Raw genomic sequence first — 24,521 nt, forward strand, 5'->3', positions numbered from 1 at the left:
TTACACGATTTACAGATATTGTTAGACTTTTGAAATATATCTTTATAGACAAGCATAAAATGGTACTCATTTTCTACATCATTAAGGTTAAAAGATGTACAGATATTGTTAGACTTTATAGACAAGCATAAAATGATACTCATTTTCCACATCATTAAGGTTACACGATTTACAGATATTGTTAGACTTTTGAAATATATCTTTATAGACAAGCATAAAATGGTACTCATTTTCTAAATCATTAAGGTTAAAAGATGTACAGATATTGTTAGACTTCCAAAATATACCTTTATAGACAAGCATAAAATGATACTCATTTTCCACATCATTAAAGTTATACGATTTACAGATATTGTTAGACTTTTGAAAAATATCTTTATAGACAAGCATAAAATGGTACTCATTTTCTAAATCATTAAGGTTAAAAGATGTACAGATATTGTTAGACTTTAAAAATATACCTTTATAGACAAACATAAAATGATACTCATTTTCTACACCATTAAGGTTATAAGATTTACAGATATTGTTAGACTTTTGAAATATATCTTTATAGACAAGCATAATATGGTACTCATTTTCTAAATCATTAAGGTTAAAAGATGTACAGATATTGTTAGACTTCCAAAATATACCTTTATAGACAAGCATAAAATGATACTCATTTTCCACATCATTAAGGTTACACGATTTACAGATATTGTTAGACTTTTGAAATATATCTTTATAGACAAGCATAAAATGGTACTCATTTTCTACATCATTAAGGTTAAAAGATGTACAGATATTGTTAGACTTCCAAAATATACCTTTATAGACAAGCATAAAATGATACTCATTTTCTAAATCATTAAGGTTACACGATTTACAGATATTGTTAGACTTTTGAAATATACCTTTATAGACAAACATAAAATGATATTCATTTTCTAAATCATTAAGGTTACAAGATTTACAGATATTGTTAGACTTTTGAAATATACCTTTATAGACAAACATAAAATGATAATCATTTTTTTTTACATCACTAAAGTTACACGATTTACAGATATTGTTAGACTTTTGAAATATACCTTTATAGACAAACATAAAATGATAATCATTTTTTTTACATCACTAAAGTTACAAGATTTACAGATATTGTTAATAGATATACCTTTATAGATATTTAAAATATAATACCCTGTTCTGAACTGCGCTATTTCTCAGTTTTTCTATCCACAATTGCTGAAACCAATCTTTATCTCTTTAGAGTAATAATCACATAAACATCTTGACATCCCCCCCCCCACCCCCGATCCATCGATTGTATCCAAGGCCTAAACTGAAAAGGGTGATTTTGATATTTGTTGCCCAATTATTTGATTGTGTGTTGAGATTGTATGTTTTCAAATTGATTTCAGTTTGAAGTTTGAAGTAATTATTGATCATCAGCGGAACAAAAACATTGCAAAGGTGTGAGCTGTAGTCCATCTGACCATTCTCGTCTTTATCTTATAAATAAAAGCGACAAAACCATTTCGTAACCATAAGAAATATCTCATATCTCCATTGTGCGTTTCCGACCAAACTGATTGGCCAAAGAAAGTATACCGAGTTTGTTGCTTATGTAATTGAAAATTGAAGTTGTAATGTTGTAAAATTTGATCATTTCTATTTAAGCATCACTCGTTCCTGCAATAGATTGTAAAATTTATGCTGTGGCTGGGTAATTTTGTTTTGTGTAAAATAAATTGGTTCAATGAAGACTGGGATAAGAAATGAATTTGCAACCATATGGCCCCAAACTTGTTTGAAAAAAGCAAATTTATTGATTTTCAAAGATAAGATGTCTAAGATACACATGTGCAGTTGGGCTTTACGAGAAATATCATTCTTTAATATGTAAAAGTCTTAAACCAAAATATATGTCGAAAAGTAAAAACATGTAGAAGTCTTCTTTGACTAAGCGCCAGTATAGTTCAAGTTTTTGGTATAATATCGCTCACTTAGGATATATTCAATTGAAAATCAAACACGTGATAAAATCCATTGAGGGGTATCCTTTGCTCCACAGTTTTCAGCATAAGGATGTGTTTATGAATCACTATAGGGTTTTAAGATCTTTACCAAAACCTCCGGTGCAATAATTGTATAACTACGCACGTATGTTAGTTCTATGAAATGAAACCGACTCAGCGACTTATCACCTATAACTTACGAAGAATAGGTTTCATAAAAACTATGTCCTGCTTAATGTGAAACGAAATTTCATTAAAACCGTTGATTTCCCAGGCTCTATCTAGGGAGTAAACATGGAGCTTCAAACATGGATTCCTGTTGCAATGACGCTTGGTGTGTTGATACAGGAGGTGTCTGGACTCAAGTACATGATCAATGCAAGTATGTATCATGGTTTAATGATTGAAATGACTCACGACATTTTATCATGTGAAGTTGTACACATTAATATATTTACTGTAAACTTCGTCTATAACGAACACGCTTATAAGGAACTGTTTTTGTACAGACCATTTGCTGTATATATGCTTATTACGAACTCCGGTCTTAACGAACTGATATTAGTGGTACCTTTGAGTTCGTTATAACCGTAGTTAACTGTATATTGTTCGTTATGCAGTAGGAAATGACAGGTTTAATTATAATTGCGATTTACCCGTAGCCAAGTTTGAAACAAGTTAACCTTCTGATCGTGGATAACAGTTACCCAATCAATGATGGTATTTACCATTCCCATCGTAGACGACAAATGTCCGTAAAATACAATGTCCATTGGAACATGTAGTCCTTCTCGTGGATATTTCCAAAATTAAATTAATTGTTTCTATCATAAATTTCTAGTCTTAAAGTTTGACACTTCTGGTACATACTAGTATTACTAACCTCACATAAAAAAACAATGAAATAAACCGTGTTAGTGTGGTAAACCTCAATGGATGTTTCTGATATATGCATTTGTCCAGAGACAAGTAAAGCACCATTAGTGTCTGTGTAGGTGTAATGGGGTACCCTGACTCCGAGGACGCCGATATGTACAGAGAGATCGCTGACATGCTACTTGACGGGGATGACTTCTGCACCATCAACTTCAAGAAGCTGTCGTACGACACCACCAACGGTAGCACGATCTACAACAGTCTGACAGCAGGTAGGATGAAGAGCTGACTTTTGGCTGTTACATGTATTCCATCTGATAGTTGCTTTTAACTCCGAGGGAGTGTTCTATGGTTTATATGTGTCTCCGGTAGTACACGAACTTTTAGCTTTCAAAATCACGCTCACCTCGCAAATGAGAATATAACGAATTTATCAACTCCGATTCAAGCCGAAAACATATTCCATGAAATAGTAACTTGTGACCATAATCATGTTTACCATCCTCTATTGCCGGATAGTTCACAATGAGGCCACAGTTCGAAAAAGATGACTTCCCTTTATGTATCTACGAATATATAATATTTTATCAACATTGATAAACGTGATGAAGTTTAAGCAGATGCTCATGCACTTATGGAGGCAATGTGAAAACTATTCAACAAGTGATGTTTTTTATGAAAACGTTATAACAGGGGTGGGGGTGGGATTTGTCCCCGAATATTCTTGAAAAAATAATTCACGGCAAAAATATTTTGGCACATGGTTTTTATTCAATAAAATAGATGGTTTTGCAGCAGTTGCTGAAAAATATCTGGTCTCAATATAAAATGCCAGGAGCCCCCTTATATGACACCTGCAACTTCTAACCATAGGTCATAAACTCAGCTTGCCTTTTGGGGAATCATTTTCCGACAATTTTTTGAGAACTTGACTCTCTAGTTTCACTATTGCTCTTGCTGTTATGTTTTCAGCCAGAAGGAATTCTGACAACCAATTCACAACCGTGACAATTGGCCCTTATATAGACATGTTTACCTCAAAGTACGTCATCATAAATCAACGTCACATACTGACGTCATCAGTCGGGCAGAGAGCGAAAGATTCTGACAGCGTTGTTTCTATACTTCCGGAACAACATAGTCTATCCGTGGCTGTGGCGACCATTGCGAAAAGGTTGAAATGGAATAACGTCGCCCTTCTGTCTCAAGGTTAGTGCTTGCTGACACAATTGTGACATGTCCTTGTGACACCTGGTGTCATTGCAATTTCAGTGCCTATTTTTTTTATAAAACGTTTGTTTCCAGCTATATTTACATTTTTTTGCTTCCCAATGTACAGTCATTTTAACTTCGATGTTCTTACGTAATTCTTTTTCAAATTCTTGGCCACACATCTTTGAACGATCAACACAATCAATCATTAATAAAACCAGCAAAATGGATTATAAGAAGTATTGACATCTACTCCTTCTGTGCGAAGTTATCAATTCACACAGTAATTGGCATTGATCGTTAAGTTCATGTTACGCTATTGCTATTGTCAAAATCAACCTCTGTAGATTTCTGTGTGGTGTTGCCCTTCAAACCACCCTCATGGGGAATACTTGTGCAATTATGACTGTTATGTGAGTTGTAACAAACAAACAACCATAAAAATTCATATCAAACGCCAACGACAACAGAAGAAATGGAAATGCTGATTTAGAAGCACCAAAGGTAAGCGGATATTTGTGAAAAGAACAATCATAATAATACATCAGAAAGGTTGAGGTTTACTGAATCATATGTGACAATGGAACCATGACTTAATGTTCCTCGCGATGACGCCTCGGTATTGGTTTAGTTAGCACAGATTGACAATACACATATCTCTAGAGAGAGGGTTGATATTTGCCAAGCAGAATAACATTATGGTAAGCGTCCCTGTGTCTATTAGCAGTATTTGATTAGATGATGAAGCAGACATTTTAGTAGTAAATTAACACAAATAAAATCTAGTGTTGGTCTCATTCCTGCATTCAACGCGTATTAAAAGTACATTTACTATTGTGACGTGCAATATGAATTCAATTCTTTTATTTCAGTACCCAATAGGCTTTAGGCATATAGCACATTTCTTGATGGCCGCTCGTGGGTACAACTCTATGTGAACATGCAGAATATTTTTCAACATTATTAACATCTTTCAGCAGGGGCGGATCAAGAATTTTAAAAAAGGGAGGAGAAGGGAGAGGGGTGTAGGAGGGGTAGACTTAACGCTTAATTTACTGTTACAACCAAATAAACAGGTTATCATGTAAGGTAATATTTTGGGTTTATTATTTACATTTAAAAAGTTGCCTCGCCCTCTGGATCCGCCACTGATGTCTTCTTAATACAAGTACATGATGTTTACGCATATTATTGTTTTATATTTTCTAAGTATCTAAAAGCAATCCAAACTAATAGGTCAGATAGTTCAAATGAATTCACGTACAGCGCCACAGTTTACCCTATTGCTCCTCAGCAGCTCGTCCAATAAGTGTCAAACTTGGCATGACTATGCAGCATCAGATGCCGGAAACATTATGTCGTTAGAGGTAATACGTATTGTTCTTTGGCAGTTATATTTGATTGAAAGATTTATTATATGAAAGATATTTAGGGTGCATGTCTTCTTTGTGAAAATACTTCCTAACTCTCTACAAATGGTCTCGGTACATCTCACTTTAAAAATATCGTTTAACATGTCTTTTTAGGGCGGCCATATCAGATTCGGTTTCTCATCTCTCGTTCTAAGATTTCTTTCGTTCGATTGCCGCGAAAACGAAACTTGACTTTGAAAGGAGTTGATTTTAACCCCATGTGTAGACAATATCAGTGGGATGATCAGCAGATTCAACATTACACAGCAATGTACGTGTGGGTGTCGAAGGATTAACCGTTCTCATTTAACATGCCAGTGAACAGTGTTCCTTTGGTCTGAAATTATTCTTCAGATTATCCTTGCTCCGGTTCAGTATGGCGGTCATGAAAAACGACGGCCTCACTGGACTTCTGAGAGGCACCCTATCTGAAACTAAACTGAATACCATAATCTCCTTATTTTTAAAGTGTGATGCTTTGAAACCGAGTGCCAAAGTTAGAAAAGGAACAATTGAGTTATATCACACCAAGGTTTTCCATGAAGCCTAAAAGAAACAACAATTTTGTTCAGAACAGTTGTTGAAACTTGACTTGTGCTACGTTAAGGAGAACACAGAAGTAACTTTGGAGTCTTATCCGGGATTCGAACCCACACTGCCAGACTGAGGCACCCAATCGCCAGCACACAAAGCATGGTGTGTTCATAGCTTTCACTGTCTGGACTGATATCCTTCGCAATTTTGGTATTGCCGTAGTTGTACAGGTGGTTGTAGTGGTTCTGTCACGTATGTGCCCAAGTAGTGATACGTGGTCGGCCGGATCTGGGAAGGTCCCGTGTTGTCCCGTGTGTCTGACAACGGTTCCACAGTCTTGTAATGGTGCTTGGTGCTACGTGGAAAAACCGGACTGCAGCCGAGGATGGTTCTCCTGTTTGCAGTCGGCCGACGGCGTTGTTGCGTTTGGCTTCCGTCAATCATGGCATGTTTCCGCTGTTTACTTGCTATAAGATAGTGATATCATGCAAATAAAACACAACATTTTTATAGCCAACGAGTGATGTTGCACCGATTGCCAGTGACAGTCAGTTCCAGATCGCAAAGTGTATGCCACTTGCAATGGGCACTTTGAACAATGCTGCGTCTTTCAGATGACTTTTCAACAGTGTTGACTTTGGGGATTTACGGCATTGATGTGTCCCCGATCCGGCTTCCTTCTCGGATCACGTCGGATGAGGATGCGGAGCTCGTGCACAACCTGATGGGTCTCCGGGCTTCCCAGAAAGAACGCATCATCCTCCATTCGGCGAAGCGAGACACCGTCACACATGTCATGAGAGCCGTGAGTAGACAGCTGTCAAGGTGTGTGTGTGTGTGTGTGTGTGTGTGTGTGTGTGTGTGTGTTTGTGCTTAGGTGTGTGTTTGGTGGTATGTGTGTTTTTGTTTAGGTGTGTGTTTGCGTGTATGTGTTTTTGTCTTTAGGTTTTCTTGTGTTTGTGTTTTTGTGTTTGTTTGTGTGTGTTTTGTGTGTGTTTGTGTGTGTGTTTTAGGTGTGTTTGTGTTTAGGTGTGTGTTTTCTTGTTTAGGTGTGTGTGTTTGCGTGTGTATGTGTGTTTAGGTGTGTGTGTGTTTTAGGTATGTTTGTGTGTGTCGGCGTGTATGTGTGTGTGTGTGTGTGTTGATGTCTGCGTCTGTGTGTGTGTGTGTGTGTCGGCGTGTATGTGTGTGTTGATGTCTGCGTCTGTGTGTGTGTATGTGCATTAACGAAGTGGAGATAACGCTAATGAGTATCAGCAGTTCACAGATAACGGTTGTGTGTGAGTGTAAACATGTGTGTGTATGTGTGTGTGTGTGCGTGTGTGTGAGTAGGCGGTGTGTATCACGGCGAATGAGCACCAATCTCAAACACATTGATTCCGTGTTTCAAGTGACAAGAATACTGAACTACTTTGATGTTTCAGGCCAAACGACTGCACCTTCTGCACCACTCAATTGAATGGCTGGTCGACTACCCGGTGAGAATAGTTGTCTCTTAATGGACACAAACTATACTTTAGACAGCTTTATTAGCGCTGATATACTAATCCTCAAATACCTTTCTAACTAAACGCTACCTTTTCCATAATCATAAGACACCTCTGCTGAAATCAGAGTCCGTTGTACTATTCCGACTATATCATGAGCATGTGTTTATGAATCACTACCAAATAGTGATGACACCAGGTGTTAGCGAAAAGTGACCGTATCCCTTCACACCGGTTGCACCTGTTATAAACACATACTGAGGCAAGTCAATTATACGCCTGAAAAAAAACCCCGGGAAAATATGGTACACGTCAAAATAGGGAATGATATTAGATATATTGTGTGTCACTGATGTGTCAAATTTGAAAATGTCCTCCCAACAAATTATTTTGAAACCATTCTAAATTACTCATTGCTCTCTTAGGATTTTAAAATAGGGACATTGCAGATGGTGTTAATATCAACATTCGTTTGTTACAGAAAAGGGGTATCGGCTTACATTTACATACAAACCCTTAAGATAAAGAGCTACTATTCCAAACAGTAGCTTACTGAACACCACCCCGTACATGGCCATGGGTGGGTCAATGTTCTTAGGCGCCGTAATGCGATGTGAATATTGATGTCCACTGTGTGTGCCAGGATCCGCTGATCGATGATTCGAATTCAATTACTCTTCGATTTGCGTCGGTTGAGCTCACTCTACACCCCAGATGATACATCATGACATCGCTGCATGCAGTAAAATCGGCACTGACGCATCTCGCATCTCAATAAATATTAAATAAAAGCGACAAAACTCCCCCAATATTCATAAGAATCTCTGCCAAAAGGAGGATCGAATGTACGATTCCGACTATATCATGAGCATGTGTTTTTGAATTACTATCAAATAGTGATGACACCAGGTGTTCGCGAAAAGATGAGGGAAAAGGTGCCCTTTCGGTGGCACCCGTCACAAACGCATGCAAAGGCAAGTCAAGTTTTCACCTGAAAAAGCACGGATTATGGTACAAGTCAAAATATGGAATTGCATATGACATCATTTTTGTCACTGATGCTTCAAATTTTGAAATGTCCTCTGCGTGTCTACCATAAAAAAATTCAAAGCTGTAGTGAGGCCTGGAATGTTGTTACTTGACCAAACAACCTCTGAGCAAGAATCGTATGACGCTCTTGGTAGAAAGAGCACGCTCCCTCAAAAGTTGTTGAATTTAGACACCAAGGGCTTGGGTTGCAGGAATCTTGCCAAGGGCTGGGGCTGCAGGAATCTTGCTGGACATGAGGGAATGGTGACTATTGGAAGTTAAAGTCGTCTCTTTTCCATAGAGTCTTGTGAGGAGTGTTTTGCCACTTTGATCTTGATATAAAACAGACCACGGTCAGTGTTACTTACATCACTGTTCATCTTTCAGGATTTTGAAGACATTATCAATGACGAGAAATCATGGCCCGGCACCATATTTGGACTGCAACTACTACGGGAGAAGAAGGTCCCAGCAAATGTGTCACGTGAGCGACCTTTGGGATTTAATAAACATATTGCAGTTTAAAACTAAAAATAGTGAAATCAATGAGAGTACGTGTGACTAAAGCGATATATCGGACTCACGATACGAAACTTTGTTCTAATACAGTATTCGTCGATAAAAACTGCGTAAATATATTTCAATTCTCATAACTCATGCATAATAATATCAGTCTTATTCAAAATTAAAATAATCATTCGAAGCTACATCGATGCACTACCAACTGTATTTCAATATCTGTACCCAATGATTTCACTTCCCTTGGGGACAGAGGTCGCCAGGAGGAGGCGCAAGACGAGGCTTGAGATGGGTCTGGCAGTGGATGTCGTCGGCCTTCTACGCCATGTCCTTCACACAAAGGACTGTAGCCAGCAACCTCCAGCTGACGATGTCATGATCGCAAGAGAATTCAATCATACTTTGTCAAAGGTTGGTATAAGACACTTCGTATCTTCCAATTTCATTGACTTAAGCGGTCTCACATTGTATTTTAAAGTCAACTCTGGTTGTGACCTTGACATTGACTCACAACGAGTACCCTCGAATTTCAATGACATAGATCGTAGATTGTTTTCGAAGGTTAACTCTGCGACCTTGACATTGACCCACAACGATTCTGGCAGTGCATGACTTGCTCCAATTTCCCGAGGCAAGGGAGTTTACTGACTATAAAAAGTCCAGTTTCCAGCCTTGCCGAACTAGGCTGCTATTTCTGGGCTCGATCGTAGCGCCAACAGTGGCTATTACGATTTATGTCCCTTCTATGCTCCAACTGATCAATCAGATTCCCCCTCTCACATCAGTTGCATTTGCTTCAGACAAAATGGCCTCACTCAGTCAAGGCGATCTGGTCTATAACCAATATCTATATTGTGATAAAACGTCTCTTATTCGTGTATCAAATCAGGTGAGCATCTTCTTAAAAACATGAAAAGATTTGGGAAATATCTGTTGATGCCGAGTTGGCGGTACACGTGCCTTGCAAATCCTGCAATCGATCACAATCTGCACGGCAGTATACGAACCAGGTGACGATTTCGTTCCGCGATTTTGATTGGACTCGTTAGTTCCATAATTCCAGCCTAGTTCGGCAAGGGTGGAAACTGGACTTGTACAGTCAGTTAACTCCCTTGCCTCGGGAAGATGGACGTGATCAACCTTTTCACACATGGATGTCCAAATTGTACAATGACTCGTGGTTTATGAGTAAAATGTTGAATGTGTCGATTGCATTGTTAGGGCTGCTCTGCATACTAATAAGTTCTTGGTGCTTTTACTTAAGGTACGTACTGTACATCGTTATGTGAGGTTTGTTAGCCGAGTGGTTAAAGCGTTCGTCGTCAGGATGCTGATCCGATTTCGATCCGTAAAAGGCTATATCGTGTGAAACCATTTCTTTGTGTCTCTTGACACTTGCAATGTTGTCCAATGTAATCTTTCCCCTCAAATCAGCGCCTCTAACATGTAACTCCGTGGTCTAGTGGATAGAGGGTGTGCCTAGAGATGATACTTGTTGTTGCCCTGCCGCTCAGCATTAACGGAATAAAACAAAGACTGGTCGGCTCAGATATGATGTGAGTGGGGTATCAAGGTTTAATTGCAGCATGGTACCTCAGTGTGGAAGCACTAACAGACCGGTCTAGCCCAAGCAGCTACATACACACGTGCGTGCACGTATGCGTCAAATAACGTTGAACGCGACGTTAAACCCCATTTCAGCTGATCTCACCTCCAACGCTTGATAATATAAGCCTTCGATTGTTTTTCAACAGGTCTCGCCTTACCAAGGGGCACTGGGGCAGTACATGTGGCACAACCGTGACCGCAGCAACTACTCCGTCGACATCCTCTGCTACAGACAGAGCCTGAAAACGGTATCTGGTAAACGTTGTACATTAACATTATATGTACTACTACTACTACTACTACTACTACTACTACTACTACTACTACTACTACTACTACTACTTCTACTACTACTATTACTACTACTACGACTACTATTACTAATTGTCGTAAGAGGCGACTAGCGGGAACGGGCATGTCATCGTATCTCAATTGCGTAGATCGATGCTCATTATGTCAATCACTGGATTGTCTGGTCCAGATTCGATTATATACAGACCACCGTCATAGAACTGGAATATTGCTGGATGCGGCGTTAAACAACAAACAAACAAACAAACAAACTAACAAACGAAACTACTACTACTACTACTACTACTACTACTACTACTACTACTACTATCAATAAGTACATTATCATGCTCTATCTTCCACAAACCAGGGGGCAGTCGGGTAGCCTAGTGGTTAAAGCGTTTGCTCGTCACGACAAAGACCCGGGTTAGATTCCCGACGTTGGTACAATGCGTGAAGCTCATTTCTGGTGTCCCCCGCCGTGATATCACTGGAATATTGCTAAAAGCGGCGTAAAACTATACTCACTCACACACTCCACACTCCAGTGTATACTCAAAGCGCTACACCTTATTGCCCCGGTCAATGCCATTCTCGACTCCATTGGGAGTATACACCCTAAACTGATTAGGCACAAGAAGGAAACGAAGTTATCATACTTGTGGCCAGTGGGTCCGACGTGTGTATCGTAATGGGAGGATGGTGGATATTTGAACTCGAAGATGCATGAACTCTTTTCCTGAGCGACACGTCATGCTGACAATAACGATAAATTCAACTTACTCATTAATGTGGTTGGCATTGCAGGTCGGTAAGTGCACTTTCATGAATGGCACGGCGAAGATTCGGATGAAGAACGTGGCCGTATATGACAGCGCCAGAGGGGGCAGTCAGTGGGTGGAGAAGCTGAGGGTCGTGGCACGCTTAGTAAGCAGTTTCAGATCATCTGAGTGAGTGAGTGAGTGAGTGAGTGACAAGGAATTATCTGCGGAGTAACAGTTGAAGACATGGTTCGAAATTATTTGATAAAAGGGACACAACTCCGTAGAGCCACATAAAACATGGTTCGTTCTGATTGTTTAAAATTCTGTGATAACCTGATAATGATTGTGTATGAAATTAGATACATCCGACATTATTTGATAAAAGGCTTGGATTGAAACATTAAAAGAAGGAAGGTAACATATCATCTGCAATATGTTCACCTTTATGTAACACATTAAAAATATTGTTGTCGTGTTGCTGGGCATGGACCAGATCGGTGTTGTTTTCATGTGTAGACAATGTAACTGTTGTGTCTGCAGCGCGAGCCCTTTGTGATGAGGAACTTCGAGGGGAAGTACGAAGGTTTCAACGTCGACCTTCTGGAGATGATCTCGAGGAAGGTGAACTTCACCTATGAGATATACGACGTGGAAGAAAGCGCCCACTTTAACAAGTCTGACGCTATGGTTGTGGAGCTTCTCACGGGGGTACGTCAGCCACGCCATAACGCTACCAGTACCTTCGTAAACAGCCATATTCGGGAATAATGATATTCATATGATTTAGTTCATTGTAGATGAGAACAGTAAGCCTACATGTACGCGAGTTTACTTGCGTTATGATAATGTAGAATGCACTCTTATCATTTGGAAACAGCATGGCCGTTTGCCACAACTAAATACAAACAAAATATCAATGACAGTCACAACGCTATGTCATTTAATTTGATTACAAACAGGTACATAGGTACACAGCAACATAGGAACATGTTTGTAAGAAGCGACAATATGGATCGGGTGGTCAGTGACTTGGTTGATTGCATGTCATCGTATCCCAATTGTGTGAATCGATTTTCATGTCAATCACTGGATTGCCTGGTCCAAACTCCTATACTTACAGACCATCTTCATATAGCTGAAATATTGCTGAGTGCGGCGTTAAAATAGGAACAAAAAAAGGAAACAAATATTGATCCGTTTACTGCATGTCCTAAAAAATGTGGTGTGAAAACCATATTGTTCAGCTCCTCCTTACATAGGTAAAGAATAAAGCAGTTACCCAAAACATATTCTGTTTCCACCAAAAACATCAGCCCCCTCGCCCAGATTATTGAATGGTCGTTCCTAACTGACCGTGATCCATTTTCAGAATGCTTCCATGGCTATTGGGGACCTGGAGGTGACGGCGGAGACTGAGGAGGTCATCGCCTTCTCCCACACAATCCTCTCCACCACCGCCAGCATCCTGTCAAGGAGGGCCACCAACTCCAAGACCTACTTTCTCTTCCTCGGACCCTTCTCCATGGGTACAACCCCTTTTACTTTCTGTATTGGTGAAGTAGAGGTCTTTACTTTCTGTATTGGTGAAGTAGAGGTCCCTACTTTCTGTATTGGTGAAGTAGAGAGCCTTTAACTTTCTGTATTGGTGAAGTAGAGGTCCTTACTTTCTGTATTGGTGAAGTAGAGGTCCTTTAACTTTCTGTATTGGTGAAGTAGAGGTCCTTACTTTCTGTATTGGTGAAGTAGAGGTCCTTACTTTCTGTATTGGTGAAGTAGAGGTCCTTACTTTCTGTATTGGTGAAGTAGAGGTCCTTACATTCTGTATTGGTGAAGTAGAGGTCCTTACATTCTGTATTGGTGAAGTAGAGGTCCTTTAATTTTCTGTATTTGTGAAGTAGAGAGCCTTTAATTTTCTGCATTTGTGAAGTGGAGGTCCTTTAACTTTCTGTATTGGTGAAGTAGAGAGCCTTTAATTTTCTGCATTTGTGAAGTGGAAGTCCTTTAACTATCTGCATTTCTGAAGTAGAGGTCCTTTAACTTTCTGTATTGGTGCAGTAGAGAACCTTCAACCTCTGTATTGTGAAGTAGAGGTCCTTTAATTTTCTGCATTTGTGAAGTAGAGGTCCTTTAACTTTTTTGTATTGGTGCGGTAGAGAGCCTTTAACTTTCTGTAATGGTGAAGTAAAGGTCCTTTAACTTTCTGTATTAGTGAAGTAGAGGTCATTTAACTTTCTGTATTGGTGAAGTAGAGGTCATTTAACTTTCTGTTATGTGCAGTAGAGGTCCTTTAACTTTCTGTAATGTGAAGTAGAGGTCCTTTAACTTTCTGTAATGGTGAAGAAGAGGTCCTTTAACTATTTGCATTTCTGAAGTAGAGGTCCTTTAACTTTCTGTATTGGTGAAGTAGAGAACCTTCAACCTCTGTATTGTGAAGTAGAGGTCCTTTAATTTTCTCCATTTGTGAAGTAGAGGTCCTTTAACTTTTTTGTATTGGTGCGGTAGAGAGCCTTTAACTTTCTGTAATGGTGAAGTAAAGGTCCTTTAACTTTCTGCATTGGTGAAGTAGAGGTCCTTTAACCTTCTGTAATGTGCAGTAGAGGTCTTTTAACTTTCTGTAATGTGCAGTAGAGGTCATTTAACTTTCTGTAATGTGCAGTAGAGGTCCTTTAACTTTCTGTAATGTGCAGTAGAGGTCCTTTAACTTTCTGTAATGTGAAGTAGAGGTCCTTTAACTTTCTGTAATGTGCAGTAGAGGTCTTTTAACTTTCTGTAATGTGCAGTAGAGGTCATTTAACTTTCTGTAATGTGCAGTAGAGGTCCTTTAACTTTCTGTAATGTGCAGTAGAGGTCCTTTAACTTTCTGTAATGGTGAAGTAGAGGTCCTTTAACTTTCTGTAATGTGCAGTAGAGGTCCTTTAACTTTCTGTAATGTGCAGTAGAGGTCCTTTAACTTTCTGTAATGTGCAGTAGAGGCCCTTTAACTTTCTGTAATGGTGAAGTAGAGGTCCTTTAACTTTCTGTAATGTGCAGTAGAGGTCTTTTAACTTTCTGTAATGTGCAGTAGAGGTCCTTTAACTTTCTGTAATGGTGAAGTAGAGGTCCTTTAACTTTCTGTAATGTGCAGTAGAGGTCCTTTAACTTTCTGTAATGTGAAGTAGAGGTCCTTTAACTTTCCGTAATGTGAAGTAGAGGTCCTTTAACTTTCTGTTATGTGAAGTAGAGGTCCTTTAACCTTCTGTAATGGTGAAGTAGAGGTCCTTTAACTTTCTGTAATGGTGAAGTAGAGGTCCTTTAACTTTCTGTAATGTGAAGTAGTGAGTGAGTGAGTGAGTTGGGTTTAACGCCGCTTTTAACAGTATTCCAGTTTTTTCACGGCGTGTCAGCTTAATGTGGGAGGAAAGCCCGAAGTGATGCAGGTCTCAGACGTTTACCATTTCGTTGAAACCCACGAGCACGGGTATGGTGCTGACAAACCTAGAAACATAATTGGGGCGAACCAGGATTCGAACCCACAATCAAAGGTTTCTGGCATGCCCAAGGGACGCAACTCTGCACAGCGAATCGCGGCACCTTAGACGACTGGGCCACCCGTGCCCCCTAATGTGAAGTAGAGGTCCTTTAACTTTCTGTAATGGTGAAGTAGAGGTCCTTTAACTTTCTGTAATGTGAAGTACAGGTCCTTTAACTTTCTGTAATGGTGAAGTATAGGTCCTTTAACTTTCTGCAATGGTGAAGTTAGGTCTCTTGGACATTCTTTATTGGTGAAGCATAAGTCCTTTACTTTTCTTATTGGTGAGAGATCCTTCAACAGTTTCATTTCAGTTTGGCTCCTTTGGCCTTATTGAGACCCTGTTACCTCCTTCGCCGTCCTCGGTTTATTAACAGTTGGCTCTAACAATAATGTGCACCTAACAGTCTACATTTTAGTCCCAGCTCCCTTCGGAGTATACAAGCTGTCACAAGCTGAGCACATTAATCTTCTTCATTGCTTTGTGCTTTCTGATTTATTTCAAACAGTGTACACTACATGACTGCTTACATGTATTTCCTGACGCACGCACGCACGCACGCACGCACGCACACACACACACACGCACACCAGGTTAGGTTTAGGGCACATCTCTGATAGGAAAAAACTGGACATTCGTTATGCCTTGTGTGGAGGACATACAACGTGATCAACATATTTCGATTTTCAATTTACGAATTTGTTTGAATTAAACTATGTTTTCTTCAGTTTTAACTAAAACCACTTAGGTCAAATTAAATATCATTGCACATTAAGTCTTCAAAAGATCAAGAATATTTTGGTATTTGTAAAAATACATACATGATCGCAGACAATTTGTCCTTGAAGAAAATAATACGGAAAAGATCAGCCACAACTCATATGCATCTTCACTCGTTGTCTGTGTCGCCACTATTCTATACTATCATTTCGTGTTGGTCCAGGTTTATGGTTCATGATCCTGGGGTTTATACTAGTAGCAGGGACTGCCCTGTACACCATGAGCCGGTTCGACTACACCCAGGAGAACAGCGAGCAGAGGTTCGACCTTAAGGAGAGTCTGTGGTATTCCGTTAATGTCCTACTGCAGGTACGTATTGGTGGTTATTTGATGACATAACTCAACGATGCTATTCCCTATTTTGTCCACATACCATTAAAGATCAGAATTGGTCTTAAAAAACCCCCTAGCATCCCATGCAGAGTGGCGTCTGACAGGGGATCGGGTGGTCAGGCGCGTTGACTTTGTTGATGCATGTCATCGTATCCCAATTACATAGATTGATGCTCATGATGTTAAGCATTGTATTGTCTGGTCCAGACTCGTCTATTTGTAGACCAGTGTTAAACAACAAACAGACCCGTGAAGATCCGGGGTCTTCAGTAACCCATGCTTGCCGTAGGAGGCGACTATGCTTGTCGTAAGAGGCGACTAACGGGTCAGGCTCACTGACTTGGTTGATGCATGTCATTGTATCCCAATTACGTGGATCGATGCTCATGATTGTCAGATCACTAAATTGTATAGCTGTGTGTAGCTCTGTCTGTAACAGGTTTTTGTGTAGGTCACACAAATCACAGAATTTCCATAATTCCAGGGCACCACCGAGTATTCCCCCCAGACGACGTCCATGAGGACCATCATCGCCTTCTTCTGGTTCTGCGTCCTCATCATCGACGCAGCCTACACCGCCAACCTGGCCGCCTACCTCACTCTACAACAGATAGATAACAGGTAGAGGTCTGCTTCCACAAATCTTAAACATACAAATTCCCCATTTACTTGGCATCAGCTTACACGGATCCCATTCATAATACATCTTGTATGCTCGGGATCAGACATCGCTTCTCAGGTCCAGACAGAAAGTGAAAACGATATGGAACATGACAGGGCTGCGTTTCAGAAGGCGACCATATCGCTAAGACAATTGCAAATCTATGTCAGAGGAAGGGAGTTACGACAGCCATCGTAGATCTACGATGGCTTTGAGAAATCAGTTGCAGACTTACCACTGACTAAAACGGTAAACAAGGTTCTACAACCAGAAGTTGAAGATGTGTGTTGCTCTGTCATCTGCCTCAGATAGTGGCTTTGTTTCCATAAACGTCTACTGAAGCCATTATATATCATTGTCAGTTCCTCCAAGCTTTCCCGTGTTTTGGGAACAATATATACACGTATAGATGCAGGACAAGAGCATTTCCGTCATCTTCTTTAGTGTGTAGCATTTGAGGTTATAAATAAAGGAAATCTGGTACAGGTGCTCTACTGCCCATCCATTTCAGACAATGCAGCAGTACCACCTTCCCACACCCGTCATGAAAAGGCATGCAATGTCCATAAAACTAAATGGAATCAACGGATTGATCTTTGGCATTTTATGAATTTCGGTAAAAATTCTGAATGGATTGGTGTGTTGGCGTAATGACATGGAACACCCTCAGGCCGACCATGAGATATGCTACATATATTCCTACTCGACAAAAACATATGGATCATGTCAACAACTGAGAATTCTACTGTTAAAAAACTATCAAAGTTCATTTTCATGCTATATTAATTAAAATATGAACTGTTAAACGTATTTGCAACCACTCCCGAAAATAGAATTGTACAATGGCCCTGTGGCCTTTCAGTGTGGAACTAAACTGATCCTTCACAATACATGTATTATTCCAGAATCCGAACAGTGTACGACCTAGCCGGCCAGACGGAGTTGTTGTATGGCGTGAGGATGAACAGCAATCTGATGACCTTCTTCGAGTAGGTAACCAGATGTCATTGAGACCATTGTAGTTAAGGGGTAGCTGTGGTTACACCAGGGAGGGGGCTCGGAATTGAGCAGAGTTGCATCCCTTAGCCATGCCAGTATCCACTGGTATGAATTTAGAAATGGTGTTTTCCTGCCTCAGGTTATTTTTAGACACAATTAAAGAATATTAGTTAATTGCTACATTGGAAAGTAACTGTGTCTGTAATGTAAACGCCAAAACTTTAAGAGTTTTTTTTCCGGTTAAAAAAAGGATAAATCGCTGGATGGAAAAGAAACCTTTTCCTTTTGGATGCTTAATCGTAAGACTTAAACATTCCGGCATTTTCCCCACCTTTTGATTATGTTATTTTGCAAAATAAATGAATAAGTTGTCAGTTTGAGAAAACATCACTTTGTGCCTTATTCTACATAAAAAATAATAATGAAGGAATGGTATTGATTGTTTGTCACGCCGGAGACCTGGGTTCGATTCTCACATTGGTACAATGTGTGAAGCCCATCTGTGGTGTTCCCCGCCGTGATAACGCTGGAATATTGCCGAAAGTGGCGTATAACCCTACTCACTCACTATAGGACATGGTCTAACTTAACTACCTTTGGTTGCAGAAATGCCAAGGAGGACCCGTATGAGCGTATGTGGGCATTTATGAAAGTGGAAGGTACGTTGTGGTCTGACACCAACATGATAATTGAGTCGGTGAAGGAAGGGACATACGTGTTCATAGCTGAAAAAGTCGTCAACGACTACTACGCATTGCGGCATTGCGAACTGGAGTCCATTGAGCAGAACTTTGGTCAGAAGGATTTCAGCCTGGGCTTCCCACGCGGGGCTCCTTACAAGGACGATGTCAACAGAGCGCTGCTCTCTCTGAAGGAAGAAGGGAAGCTGGATACTCTCATTAAAAGGTAAGTCTACTATGGCGTTATGGTGGGAGACACATGCCAACTATTTAATTCAGGCCCGTGGTTGCCCCGCCCGGCGCCCTACTTTTTCCCACCGATTTTATTTAAAACAAAAAAAAATCACAAGGAGAATTTTTGCTCAACTCCTCCACCCACTGTCCCCCATCTACATACATGTTGCTGACATGGGCCATGAGCGTGGACATATTTTTTCTGAGAAACGCTCCTACGGGTCTGTGATTGAAGGTTGTTTCATTGTCAACAGCCAGTCGAAAATATTGCAGCTGTATCAAAATGGCCCGTGTAAAAGTGATAGAGGTTTCTTAAGAATATGGAAAGGTCTTTGAAAGGCATTTAGAAGTGATACACATAAGGAAGAGAATTTATGGATGTCAACTTCTTTATTATGAAACGTTGTGTTTCTAATTAAAAAGAAGTTAAAATCCATAAATTATCTACCTTAATAAGGAAAGGGTTTGTAGCTTTTATTATATTCACAGCGTTGGGGAGTGGTCTACATGAAAACTACAGTTCAGTAGACTGAGGCTGTTATTACAGTTGTGAATGGTGGTTTCTCTGAAGTAGTTGTGATGTGATTTCATATACGATTCCAGAAAAAATGTTGGATTTGCCAATATCGAGGTATTGTAAAAGTTGTTCTGCAACAAGTTTGTTTCCTCTTAGATGGGAAATGCTGGGACTACATAGGTTTTGTGCTCAGACAAACAAAGTCAAGCCAAAGTGAAGTCAAACCAATCATGTTTCACCCACAATCATCCTCGATTGTCCAGGGTATATATTCTCCTTTCAAATATGACAAATACACTGGACCAAAGCACACCCTACATATTTTTTCCCATGAATGTGTAAATTGATTGGATGGCTATTTTAGTGACGTGCGATTCAAATTTGACTCAACGCGCAAATATGGTTACGTGAGGGTCCAGGGTACTTATGACAATACATGGGGGATATAACATACTGGATAACGGGATGGATAACCCGCATACAATATCCGAGAATTTTTGCCAATAATATTATTGAAGGTGGGATGAGGTAAAATTGGGTTTAAGGTAGCGTTCAAGATCTTTGCACTGATAAAGCAACGCGCGCGCGCGCGCGTGTGTGTGTGTGTGTATGTGTGTGTTTGTTTGTTTGTTTGTTTGTTCTGAGTGTGTGTTTGTATGTATGTGTTTGTTTGTTTGTTTGTGTTTGTTTGTTCGTTCGTTGGGACTAATTGCCGGTTTTAGCCCTCTGAGATCTCAGGACGCAGTTTCACATAGATACCCCATTCAGACACATTACACTCACTCCGAGCCGACCAGTCCTGGTTTTATCCCCTGAATGCCGAGAGCCAGGCAGGTAAACAACAAGTACCATCTTTTAGTATGACATGGCTGGGGATCGAATCACCGACCTACCACTCCCCGGGCAGACACGCTATACACTAACCCTGGGAGGAGCGTATTGTCAAAGTGTATGTTTGAAGTGTATGCATGTGTTTGTACATGAGTATTACTCTAAGACCATCTGTGTTCAGGTGGTGGACGTCCCGTACCAATTGTACGACAGACACGGACACACGGTCAGTCACCAACAAGGCCACTAAGGAGCTGGAGGTCACCCACATGTACGGCGTCTTCATGGTCCTCGGGGCCTTCGTCGTCCTCGCCGTCGTCGTGGAGGTCATTGAGAGGATTAACACATGTGTCGAGGACAGGAAAAGAAAAAAGGTGAAGAAATAGCTGGTCTGCGTTATATGGGAAATACCCTTTGTCGGTGTTTCGTGGGGAAAGATTCATAGTCGGTGTCATATGGGGAAAGATCCACGGTCGATGTTATGTTGGCAAGTAACTAATCGGTTCGATGCTCAGTTCTAGGGATGCGTTGCATTAAAATCACGTGTTCGTGTGTTTATTCGTGTAAACACGGGTAAGGGTAGGCAATGGAAATATAGGGTGATTACAATACGGGTATTCGGGACTTGGAGTCTAGGTGCAGTCCACGTTGTACGACGTGCCACGTGTGAGTTCTCACTATTTCTTTATCAGGATAATCATCGGCAGACAAACAAAGTTGTTTTTTTTAACAACTTGATCTAAAATGCTAGGACTGCAAAAAAAGCTTGAGTCCAATTAGGAGTAAGTGAGTGAGAGTGTGCGCCGCTTTTAGCAATATTCCAGCAATATCACGGCGACACCAGAAATGTATAATCGTATAATGTACCCATGTGGGGAATCGAACCCGGATCTTCGGCGTGACGAGCGAACGCTTAACCACTAGGCTACCCCATCGCCCCCCAATTAGGAGATAAGCAAATATTGTGTATTGGAGGTAGGCATATCTAAACAATTGAATTAAATTTATCATTTGGAATCTCACATCTTTATCACAATTCTGCAAATATACTCAACGCCAAAAGAAACGCGAATACCATACATGTTGGTTAAAATAGGAAGACGTACTCATGCTCAAGAGATATTAGATTGGTTCGATGCACATACGAACATAGTGGTATGTTGTGTGAACCGACGCTCATGAACGCATCATATGTGACGTCATAGATCCATTACTCGAGATGCACCATTTGTCTCGTGCAGGATTAGCGTGTAAAGTTTGGAAATCACGTGCAGTATATCGTGATAAGAATAAAAATTTAAGTTACTCTGTGGTAACACTTGACTGATCATGATTGTTAGTTTTGTCATTAATTGGTACACATTGGAAATAAATCTCTTCTTAACGTACATACTTCTCTACATGTTTCTATGGTTCGTTTTTTTGGGCGGTGAGTATATAAAACACGAACTCTGTGGTGTTGGCAGTGATAGTGGGAACAGTAGCGTGGATTACATCAAATGTTTTGAGTAGATTTGTCACAATATCAGCTTTTGTACAAAATAGATATAACATTGTTTTATTAAATCAATATGTTTGACGCGCATGTGAGATAGGCATTAAATGTGTGTAGTAGAACAGCTTCGTATCATTAAGCGGGCACTCCTACCTGTCTGTCTGTCTGTCTGTCTATATAGCTAAACAAAGATCTGAGAACACCCCATTACGGGTCACGTCAGACCTACCTTTGAACTTTGATCGACCAATGGAATGACTGACAAGAAGTCGACATTAGCCAATCAGAAGGCAGCTTTCTCGTGCTTTACGGCACTAATTTCAAATTGGCGAGTACGCTCCGAAACATATTTTGACAAATTCTCGATTACAAATTTGAAACCTAACAAAAGAACATTCTAGAATGGCTAACAGATGGTCTAGATTGTATGGATTCGGTCGTTAAGCCCGTAACTATCGTTCGAAATACCACATGTTAAGATTTTCGTGGTTGCATGATTAGAAATCACATTCCAACTGTCACTTTCATAATTTGGTAAGCGACGCTCTGATTGGTCGGATGAAAGGTCCTTCTGACGTGACCCCTTATTGGATGTCCTCAGATCTTTGTTTAGCAGCAGCGAGAACTAAGATATGATTTTAAAAGGTTGGCTATATTTGTCAATGCCATTATTTGAATAGCTCTCCGGTCATGACAGAGTAAGAAGTTACATTCCTACAAGTAATAACTTCCATGGTTATGCGGTCGCCATCAGTGGTTGTTATTGAAATTTTAACATTTTGACTGACCAACCGGAATCGTGTTTTTTTTCAAATTCATGGCAGAATTATACTTCCTTTTTTCCAACTTTGACTTCCAGGAAAAAGACGTGAAGGAGGACCTCCAGAGGCCCACGACGTTGAGCGAGGGGTTCCTCCCGCAGGCTGTGGAGGCCGCCGCCGATATAGACAAGAAGCAATATTGATTAATTTTGATGTATTGATCACTCCACAAATGACACATGCTAACATTTTCTTTAATATAATATTTTACGGATAGTAGATATTAGTTTTTCACAAGTCTTTACAGAGTGTATGGTTTGTAACTGCAAGAGTCATTTCTCGATGCAGTCAAATATACTGAACAACAAAAGTTCCTGTGACATTGAATAAGATTTAATGCAAAGTTATGTTTTTTACCAAATCTGAAACAATTCCGGTTTGCAACAGATAAAATACTCTTGTAAGTGTTCAAATGGTTTGATTTGCCATACTGACTTCAGAAAATGCGTGATTTCATAAAAAAAAAACATGAACATGCCAAAATGTCAATTTACAAATCAATACCTTGTGTGTCCACCTCTGGTTGCGATGCAAGCAACACATCTTCGTCTCATGGAATGGACCAGGCGTCGCACAAAGTCCTGTGGGATATCTGTCCATATCTGCTGTAGCATGTTTCAGACAGACAGACAGACAAACAGACAGACAAATGTATTCGGTACTCCAGGCCACCGGCCCATACTACAATGGAAATATACTGTATATATATTGGCATGCTGAGTAGATTTAATAATGATTCGCCGTTCAACACTGTGTTTTCGTTTGAATGTTCATGACTTGGAGTGTCCCCCGCCGTGATATTGCTGGAATATTGCTAAAAGCGGCGTAAAACCATACTCACTCACTCACTCATGACTTGGAAGAGAAATTTACCTAAGCTTTTAATAATTTGTTCATTTTCAGCTGACATAAGTCTTATAAAATTCTTAATAGCGGGAGGGGTAACGAGACGCTTGGGAAAAGAGTTCTTCTTGCTCTAGAATACTGGTCACAAATCATAAGAACATGGAATTCATCTTCAACGTGGTTATGTCCCTTCGAAAAACAGAGAGTGAAGACACGTTCATCATATGGGATGTTGTTGTGACGCCCCAATTCAACAGCAAGTCTGAAATTATTACACCGGAACATGGCTATAAGTCTACGTTGGTAAGAAGACATATCACAAGTAATATTTGATTCCACATTTAGTAATGACTTGAACTGTGAGTATAATTGCATTTCGTTGATGATGTCAGGGAAAAAGTGCCAATATTGAGTGAGTCAGTCGTAAAATCTTCGTTTAAAATCTGTCATGAAATGTTGAATATTACCAATGTCTTGGCTTAGCCAAACAAAACCAAATCCAGACTGGAATAAAATCATTATAATATGTGATGCCCATGTAATTTTACCATTATCATCAAGAGATTTTAGTACATAATAAGCTTGGATGGGTAGTCTGTGTAGCATGTTTGGAAGTTCCTGGAGTGTCTGTGGAACACGTGGTTGACGTCGAAGGCGCCGATCCCACATGTGCTCGATTGTTGAGAGATCAGGGGAGCAAGCCGGCCAGGGGATGACATTCACGTTGTTTTGTTGAAGAGAATCCTGAACAAGTCGAGCAAAAACGGTAGAACAACAGGGCCGACGATCTCGTCGCGGTAGTGCTGTCCATTGAGATTTCCCTCTTCTTCAATGACACAATGGTCGACGTAACGTTCACCTCGACGTCGGTACACTCGAATCCGTCCATCGCTGTGGCTCATGTGAAAACGAGACTCGTCAGTGAAAAGAACTTGTCCCCACTGCATGGCCGTCCAGTGTAGACATTGTCTGCACCACTGTAGATGTGCTTGACGGTGGTTTCCTGTCAAAATGGGACGTCTGGTGGGTCTTCTGACGACAATCCCTGTACATCTGAGGCGACGACGTACGGTTTGTGAAGAT

The 24,521-nt window shown here is 40.2% G+C and overlaps 1 protein-coding gene across 1 annotated transcript; it reads left to right on the forward strand.

Moving 5' to 3' along the window:
- The first annotated feature begins 2,294 nt into the window (after positions 1 to 2,294).
- Positions 2,295 to 22,919, forward strand: LOC139462077 (glutamate receptor ionotropic, kainate 2-like). Its single transcript, XM_071243578.1, has 17 exons — positions 2,295 to 2,382; positions 2,996 to 3,148; positions 3,849 to 4,085; positions 6,649 to 6,839; positions 7,459 to 7,512; positions 8,938 to 9,034; positions 9,323 to 9,480; positions 10,824 to 10,925; positions 11,776 to 11,895; positions 12,273 to 12,440; positions 13,102 to 13,258; positions 16,185 to 16,330; positions 16,839 to 16,975; positions 17,921 to 18,004; positions 18,621 to 18,920; positions 20,458 to 20,650; positions 22,631 to 22,919. Exons 1-17 carry the CDS (start codon positions 2,295 to 2,297, stop codon positions 22,733 to 22,735), a joined length of 2,490 nt encoding a protein of 829 aa, XP_071099679.1. The 3' UTR covers positions 22,736 to 22,919.
- Positions 22,920 to 24,521: the final 1,602 nt, after the last annotated feature.

The sequence above is a fragment of the Haliotis cracherodii genome, unplaced genomic scaffold, assembly GCF_022045235.1.
Source record: "Haliotis cracherodii isolate W230 unplaced genomic scaffold, xgHalCrac1.p SCAF_15, whole genome shotgun sequence".
Classification (NCBI taxonomy): domain Eukaryota; kingdom Metazoa; phylum Mollusca; class Gastropoda; order Lepetellida; family Haliotidae; genus Haliotis; species Haliotis cracherodii.